Source organism: Apaloderma vittatum, unplaced genomic scaffold (genome assembly GCF_000703405.1).
Source record: "Apaloderma vittatum isolate BGI_N311 unplaced genomic scaffold, ASM70340v1 scaffold1523, whole genome shotgun sequence".
NCBI classification, from domain to species: Eukaryota; Metazoa; Chordata; class Aves; order Trogoniformes; family Trogonidae; genus Apaloderma; species Apaloderma vittatum.
Genome location: NW_009706205.1, coordinates 25,914 through 34,724, shown reverse-complemented (window position 1 = coordinate 34,724; position 8,811 = coordinate 25,914). Strand labels below are relative to the sequence as shown.

Genomic DNA, 8,811 nt, shown 5'->3' with positions numbered 1-8,811 from the left:
TAGGAGGTTCCACCAAAATATTAGAAAAACTTTTTCACTTTGAGGATGACAGAGCACTGGAACAGCCTACCGAAGGACATTGTAGAATCTCCTTCTTTGGAGACGTTCAAAACCCACCTGGACGCGTACCTGTGCGATCTACTGTAGGTGATCCTGCTCTGGCAGGGGGGCTGGACTAGATGATCTTTTGAGGTCCCTTCCAACCCCTGACATTCTTTGATTCTGTGATTCTGTGCTACGAGGACAGGCTGCGGGAGCTGGGATTGTTCAGTCTTGAAAAGAGAAGACTTCTGGGGGACCTAATAGCTGCCTTCCAGTACCTGAAGGGAACCTGCAGGAAGGCTGGGGAGGGACTTTTTACAAGAGTGCCCACTGATAGGACAAGGGGAAATGGGCTTAAGTTGAAGAATATAGATTTAGATTAGATTTTAGGAAGAAATTCTTCAGTACGAGGGTGGCAAGACTTTGGAATAAATTGCCCAGAGACGTTGTGGCTGCCCCCTCCCTGGAGGTGTTCAAGGCCAAGTTGGACAGAGCCTTGAGTAGCCTGATCTAGTTGAGAGGCGTCCCTGCCCATGACAGGGAGGTTGGACTAGATGATCCTACTAGATGGGCCTTCCTACCCTCTAGCAGATCGACACTCCCCTCAGCTTGGTGAATACGAAATTGTGCACAGGTGTTCAGCAGCTGCCGTGTGCTTGCTGGTGTTGCAGTACGAGTGCTCTGCCTGGAGCTACTGCATCCTTTGGGGTTTCACATCCTCTTTTCTTACCTGTTAGTAATGCATAATGCTATTTTTGTAGCAACCGCAGGGAAGGCTGCACTGCTAGGGAGTGAAGTGAGCAGTGCGCTGAAAAGTGGGACGGGGAGAAAGGAGAAGGCAAAGGTGGTAACAATGCAATCAGCTTGTTAGCCGGGTTAGCTGCAGGCTGCACAGGAACCCCTGTGGACTGCTCTGACTCCTGCTTATAGAGACAAAGGGAGCAATGTCATTTCACTGCCTGTAAATCTTTGCATTTCACGTAATTCCTAAGAGATAAGGAAACTAGGGATGCTTCTGAACTTTGGTATTTGTGCCTTGTTGAAAAAGTGGCACTTGTCAAGTACAGGTTTTCACACTTGAGTCTCTGTGGTGCCAACAGTACAAAAACATACTCTGCACTGACACGTGCCTTCATTATTTCTTTTTAAGCCACGGAGCAAGCCCTGTGGTGCATGCTTGTCACCAGATGCATTCAGCATGCCCGCGATTGCTAACCTTCTGTGCTGAGCAACGTGCCAGTTTTGTGTTACTCTGCATGGTGCTTTCTTTGGGACGTTGGCAGGGAAGGGCTATGGTGACAGCCCCTCTGGGTGGGGATGGTTGGTACACAGGTGATGTTGGGCTGGGGGCAAAATCCTGAGATAAGGGTTCCTGGAAAGGCAGTGAGGGTGGCAGGCCGTAAGAATTCAATTATTTCTTGGGAACAGAGGAGGAGGATTCCTAAAGCACATCAGGCCGTCTCTTTCTTTGGTTCAAAACCACGCGTCGGAGTTCTGCATCAAAGATGTCTTGGTCAGTCAGAGCGAAAGCCAATGTTTCAGGCAGAGCAGCGTGGGGAGGAGCTGGCAGAGCTCCTCCAGTTACGAAAAGCCTTTTGGAGTGGTGTTGCTCTAAGGCAGTAAAGGAGTTTCTGTAATAGGAAAAGGCTTGTACTTTGAGAACCCCAGAGCCACTCATGTACGGGTTTTACTTGCTTTTCCCTTTATTAACTACGATAGCTGTAATGCGGAGGCCTAATCCTGCAAACGCAGTAAGTACTTCACTCCCTACAAGCTTCCCTGAGATTACTGTTAGTTGGACAAAGCAAACAGGTTTGCAGAAAAAGGAGCAAGTCCTCACCATGGGCTGGCTGCTGCGCTCAAAGGGAAGGCCTTCTGGCTGCGGTACTGTCTCTTGGATTTACCGTTGAGTCAACAAGGACTTTTTTTGGGAGATCCATATGTTTCTCTTAAGCGTAAAACTTGACCTGTGTCTATTAGGAAAAATGCTGTAAGCTGCTTCTCTCAATGTCTTTCCAGGAAATGACCCACTCCTGGCCACCTCCCTTGACAGCGATCCATACGCCTAGTAGTACAGCCGAGCCTTCCAAATTTCCGTTCCCGACAAAGGTAAAGCACCCTCTGTGGCCAAGGCTTTTGACAAATTAGAAGAGGGTTTTGCGGCTCTTTCATGTATTTTCATAAGGTTGTGTCCCCCTTTCATGGATAAAGGCTGTTAAGAGAGATTATCTGTAGAAGTCAGATAAATTATCTTGAGTTGCACAACGGCTGCTTGTAACTCATTGTTTTTACTGAGAATTGGATCAAATATTGCTTCTGAGTGATTGTTTTCGAGTGGGCTCTAGAGTAGCATAGTTATCTTTCCTCTTTTTTTTTTTGTTTTAAGCAAGCTTTGGATTTTTAGATTGTAAGATGCTCGAGCCAGGTGGGGAGAATGAATGAATAAAGTTTCCATTACTTTCACATTTATCATTGTGGGTTTCAAATGTGGCTGCTTTTCAGGAGCATTTGAAGCATCTGACACCTGTTGCAGCACAAGAGACATGTTTAGTGTCAACAACAGTGTTTGCCAACTGTGTTTAACAGGCGTATTTGGCAGCTCTTATTTTTTTTACTGTTTCTTCAAAAATGCACATACGGCTAATATGCTAGGAACACATTTTTGGTGGCAGTAGCATGTGTCCTTTCTGTCCATGCTGAGCTGTGTCAGGCCAGCTTAGACTGCTGGACCCTTCAAAGTCATACACTGACAAGTTAGTCAACATCTTTCTTGCAAGAAGTAAACTGGAAATCAAATCATCGATACGCTGCTATTACGAGAGACGTGATTTCTTTTATTCTCATTTTGCACTTTATCCTTTCTTTCTAGGATTCGCAGTTTGTTGAATCCGTAGCACAGACTCACAGTAAGTAGAAATCCAAAGACGACACGCTTAGATGTGTATTGACAGATAGTTTTTTGTGTTAAACGTTGAGAACATCAAATGTTCCCATTGATTAGGGAGCACTATTTCCTGAGCTTTGTTGAACAATGCTGAAACTAAAAAATGCTTTAGAAATTGTATACATTCATCACCTAGAACTTAAGGCAGCAGTTCAGCAGAGAACAAAGAGTTTTTCGTTAGCTGACTGCATCTGGAGTGATGAATGATCTCAATGGCAAACAATGACGTCCTGGAAGGAAGCAACTTCCTAAGCTGATGCTCAGAGACCATAGGGTACAATATGTTATACGTGAAGCGCATAAAACCAACCAATTCATTTTTGATTTACAGAACAGTATGACGCACCTTCAAAAACGTTGCCTAGTTCTCAACCAGGAACATCGTAAGTAACCAGAGTCAGCTCCCATCTCTACGGTGCATTTACTTTAAAGAACCTTAAATTGACTAAAATTTGGTTTAGCGGGCGATTCCAAAGATTAAGGCGTTATCAGTCTGATTTTTCTCAGAAAATTTCAGTGCTGGGAGTTTTCACCAGCAGAAACATTACTGTTTTGTGGTTGTAATGACTGTGTTAAAAAAATCCCACACCAAAACTGAATTAAAAATCCCCAAACCTTCACCCCTAGGTTTTGGATTGTTTTGTGGTTTGGTTTTTTTTTTTTAACTCTTTGTGTCTGTGGCTAATTAACCTCTTGTCACACTTAAGGATGGTCACACTACTAATGCGTTCAGCTGACATAAAATATAAAGAATACAAACTGAATCTGGTCTATTCTGCATATCAATTTGAAGCCTGTGAGGGCTAATAAAGCTACAGCTACAAAACCCCAAACCTAGGGCTGAAATTTTAAAGCAGTCCTATGGTACAACTTTCTGCACTTGCCCAGGGAAAAGTTTTCTAAACCGTGTTTTCCTAATTTTAATTTAAAACAAACAAAAACCACACTTATGTGGACTTTCTAAAAACCTTCATTTGCACACTACTAATATTAACTAGTTTATGTATTTATTTTTCCCTGTCATGTTGTGTGTTCTTTCAGAAGAAAGCTTCTTAGAATTTGAGTCTCAGTGTACCGTGTTTATGTGCAATCGCTACAAAAATTTTACAAGTCTAGGAAGGAGCGCCAGCTAATAAATTAGTTGCTCCAGTAGAAAATTTTAAGTTGGTGGATAAAATAACTTGGTACTGTCCTTTACAAGGCTGTAAAGTCCTTGTGCAAGGCGATTGCAGGACAATTAAATGCCCGTCAGTTCACGTGATACACAGACTTCACATTACTTTGTGGTCCGTTGTTCCATGGAAGGCTGCAAACTGCAGACTACAAAGCTTACTCCAGTTGTTTTTCTTTTCTTTATCATGAACAATTTAATGTCAAAAAAAACCCAACCAACCAACCCACAACAAACTGAGCTAGTCACAAGTTAAGTGGAAGAGCATCTCTCCATCTTGGTTGAGATTGTAGAATTATGCACTCGAGCTCTGTATGATCTGTAAAACAACACTTTTCATACTGTTCCAGCATCATGCAGAGGAGCCCTTGCAGGCTGGCAGTGTGGGATAGTGTCTTGCTGAGCAGTCCACTACTCCCTTAGTCCACTTTTTCTTTTGCTTCTCCTTCTTCCACCCCAGCTTGCTTGTTCTAAACTGTTTTTGGAAATTTTCATTACACTATTAAAAATACTGATTTCAGCTGCTCCAGGCTCTGCTTTCCTCCTCGGCTACCCTACAATTGTCATTTCTCTTTCAGCTTTTCTCGGCTGCTTGTGAAAATCCCCATAGCCCTTTGGTCTGTTTTGCAGGCAGCAAGGAGGGAAGAGAGGACTCTGAAAAGATTCCTTTCCTTAGCCCAGAGGTCCAGAACTGTAAATTTGGCCTGGTCCATAGCTCTGTCCTTAGACAGCATCCCCTCTCTGCTCCACGTCCCTGCCGGCACCTGAGAGCCAGCATTCCTCTGCCAGGGCCATGCATGCGCTGAGGCTGTGGAAGCAGGAGGAACAGGTGGCTGAGGTTTTTTTAGAGCGTCAGGCAAGATTTGCCCAAGGACTTCCTCTACATCTTTCCCTCAAACTGTTCCCTTCCTTTGGGTTTGGGTTTTGGCTTCATTTGCACCACAGGGATTGCTTGCTTTGCTGTTCAAAGCACACCTGACTGTCCGAAAATTCAGCTGCCTGGAGAAGCTGGCGTTACAAAGTGTAGCTGCCTGAGAACAAAGCTGGTGTTTGTGCTGGTTAATTGGAAGTTGCAATCCCAATGCGTCTGTGTACCCAAATTAAGCATTCAGCTTTACAGAGCATGCAAGGGTTTCCCAGATGGATTTCATTCTTGAATACAGCTCCAAAGATAGCAACTGCCTGCGCTGGAATGGAAATAGCCCTTCTTTTAAAAGGGGAGATGCCAAGCTCGGTTTTGGTGATGCATCTTTAACCTAGCTGGCAGAGAGGGACCAGCTTGTGCTGTCAGTGGGCTTGTCTGGCAAGCGATACTAATTTTACTGCTGCTTCTCTGAACTATTTTAAAATAGCTTTACAGGGAGATTGATGGTGTGAATATAAGCTGCAGATGAACAAGTCCTGCAAACAAAAACCTGGCATTTATTAACTCCTGAGCCAACTAAAGCATTAAAATTATTAAAGCAGATTTATTTTCTTTAACTAGGTATTTAAAAATTTGTTGGATTCTTGTTTTGGGGAAATTGGCTTTGTCCTTGCAGAAGTATGACTCATTTAAAGTTTTAGACTTCTTTCATCCTAAATTGAATTTAAATAGTTGCAATGTTCTTTTATGCTGATACATTTTATTTACCAGCATCTCAGGTGAAAAAGGCAGTCCTTTTTATTGTGTAACCTTATATCAGATTTGAAAGAAGATCTAGGTAGTGTTTCCTTGCAGTATCCTTTTTACCTTGAAAGGAAATACAATTCTTTAAGCAAAACAAAACAGAAGAAAACACTTTCAGGTGGCAGTAGACATTTGGCCAAACTGCCCAGAGCTGTGGAGAGTGGCTGTATTGTTGCTGTTGTTCATTTTTTTGCTTTTTTTGTGTCTCAGCGGTGAGCTTTGGCTCTAGCTCACATGCAAAGTTGGCGTGTGTGGGATTGCTGCAGACTGTGCACCGTTTGCCTTCTGTTGGAAATTCAGGGGCCTCATTTTCCAGGGTGGTGTTTCCTAGTGCTTCTCTGGAGTGTTTACTCTAAAAGAAGAGGGAAGGGGTAATTTCCACTGAGAAGGTGTGTAAGGAAATGAGGCAGTGGAGGCTGGGAGGTTCAGAAGGGTAGTCCCAGGGGCACGGCAAAGTCAAAATGCCTGAACAAAGAGAGCACGGAGGTCTTCATGGGTGTAATCAGAGTCCTTGTGCACTGAGAAACTTCTTCCGCATCAGCGAGTGGTGCTTGGGGCCTTGTGAGGTCAGTACCTTTGCAGGAGGTGTCACCTGTGCAAGGAGGGTTTGGCTCTGTACTGGTCGACACAGGAGAACTTTGGGGTGTCTTCACATCGTTCTGCTCCATGGACAAGAGCAAATTTGTCACTTCTGGTTTGTGGACTTGCTGCTCATTGTGAAACCATGGCCAGCCTTGGCAGAAAACATGGACCTATTTCAATGAAAGTCTCTCAGGGCATGTCAGCTGCTTTAGTATGAGTGTAACATCATAGAATCATAGAATGGCCTAGGCTGGAAGGGACCTTAGAGATCACCTAGTACAACCTCCCTGTCATGGGCAGGGATGCCACCTCTCGATTAGACCAGGCAACACGTGGGAATCGAACCCTCGACCTCGGTGTTGTCATTGTTGTCAGCACCACACTCAAACCACTGAGCTAAAACTTGTCTAGTTAGTGAGGAGTAGTGCTTAAATAAGGGAATTAGTTTATTACTCAAGGTTTCTGCTCCTCTGGTCACAGAATCATAAAAGCAAACTGCTCAGGGTCATTAGAGGTGACCCACAGAGCTGTGAATCTTCTTCACTTTGTTCACAATTTGACATGAAGGCTTGGAAGAGTATGAAGATTTGTGTTGTTCTCCTTTTCCTAACAAGCATCAGGAACACTATCACTCCCCCCACTTTTCCAAGGTGATGTGGTTCACGGGGATTTCATATTTCTTTTCTTGCTCTCAAATGTGTTGTCATGAGGGGTTGGAGGCTCATTTTGATTATTTGAGCATGAGAAACATTTCCCACAGAAAGCCTTTAGTTTGAAACAAAATTAAAAGAAGCAGGGTTTGGACCTGCTTGATGAAAATCCCTATTGATTTCCAGGCCATTTATCCCATTTTTAGAATGAGACTTGTGTAATTCTCTGGACTGAGTGAGGACTTGATCTTCAGCTAGTTTCAAGGTCTGAACCACTTTACTTTGGAATAGCAAGAGTTTCACCAGTCTGATTTTCTACTCCTTTGGGGATGCCTGGTATGATGACGAAAGAGGGGGATAACAGTTTGGGAGAACTTTGGACCCCTCCACACAAATCCTTCTCTTCCAGCCTTTTGAGGGCCTCAGTAATGCATTGAAATTGCAAGCAGTGGTTACCAGCTGCAGGCAGAGGACTAAATTGTGCTTTTGGAAGCATTTGCAGGCAGCCTGCTCGCTGCTGTGGCAATCGTAAAATAGAGGTTGTGCTTCCCCACTTGTCAACTGCTTTGAGCGTCTGAACTGCTCAACGTTACCGTTACCACTGAGATGTGCGGGAGCATGAGGTTCGTTGTAGAGAGAAGAAATGAGATCAGCTTGACCTAGGCATTTACTTAAGTATGTGTGATAGAAGAAGAATAGTAGATAGAAGAAAGAGAACCCCTGTGACCCCTGTGAAGAAATATTCTGCCCCTGAGAGCAGAGAGTGTGAACACACACCGCTGCTGGTGCAGAGGTGATGCTTTCTGCCATTTGGCGAGCCAGTGCAGGCCAGTAGCACTCTTGCTATACGGGGATCAGACTTCTTGCAGCCCACCCTGCTGTGTTAGTGTGCTAGGCAGGAGCTTTGCCCCCACAGAACTTTGTCATCCGTAGATGGCAGCCCCAGTGATGCTGACCTGGTCCTGAGATTCAGTTGGAAAGCAGAGTAAAATGTCGAGGTTGTGCGTAATGACGAGGTTGAGCAGACTGAGCATGCCGAATGTTCAAACAGGGTGTGGGAGGTTGCATTTTTTAGCAAGCGCAAACCAAGGCTTTTTCGGTGGCTGGTGCTTGAAAATTTGTCTGTCTTGGCTGATATTTATCTTCTGATTGTTTTTCAGAATGCTCCACGACGACCTGCAGCTCAGTGATAGTGAAGAGAGCAGTGACGAACAAGTCAGTTTTAGATGTTTTATACACTAGGCACACAGAGTCCCCTTTAAATCATCAAACTTGTTGCATTATTCTGAGTTCCTTAAACTGACCTTTCCTTCCCCTCTCCTCTTTCTTTTTTTGAACAAAACAGGTTGTTGAAAAGTCACCTTCTTCACTTGCTCCTCCAAGGTACAGGTTTGTTCCCAAACTACTAACTAGACCAAAGAAGGAGGAAAATTAAGACTCCTTTTTACATCAGGGGGTGGGTGGCTAAGGGTTCATGTTTTCTCTTGAAGATCCGGCCTTTGGTTTCTAGCAGACTGAAGCTGCTGTTAAAAACTGGCTTTAGTTTTGTGGGGTTTTTCAGAAAGCTACAGTCAGAAACGAATACTCCAGATGTACGGGATAGTGCCTACGAACCAGAATTTTATTTGCCCAACGGTTCCCTTCTTTTCTCCTCTTCCTCCCCCCCACCCCCACCAGTGTCTATGTAGATCGTGCCGGAGCTAGTGGGATTTTCAATTGTAGCAATGGTGGCTGAGGTGGGAGTCCAGGTTCA

At 44.3% G+C, this 8,811-nt stretch overlaps 1 protein-coding gene across 1 annotated transcript in view; it reads left to right on the top strand.

Annotated features, from left to right (window-relative positions):
• Nucleotides 1–1,470: 1,470 nt before the first annotated feature.
• The window catches only part of AFF1 (AF4/FMR2 family, member 1), a gene marked incomplete at its 5' end in the record, with an annotated part of 24,377 nt that continues 17,036 nt past the window's right edge, over nucleotides 1,471–8,811 (top strand). The window contains 6 exon segments of the mRNA XM_009865683.1: nucleotides 1,471–1,555; nucleotides 2,062–2,151; nucleotides 2,912–2,948; nucleotides 3,318–3,369; nucleotides 8,219–8,273; nucleotides 8,404–8,441. Coding sequence (XP_009863985.1) covers nucleotides 1,471–1,555; nucleotides 2,062–2,151; nucleotides 2,912–2,948; nucleotides 3,318–3,369; nucleotides 8,219–8,273; nucleotides 8,404–8,441 — 357 coding nt within the window.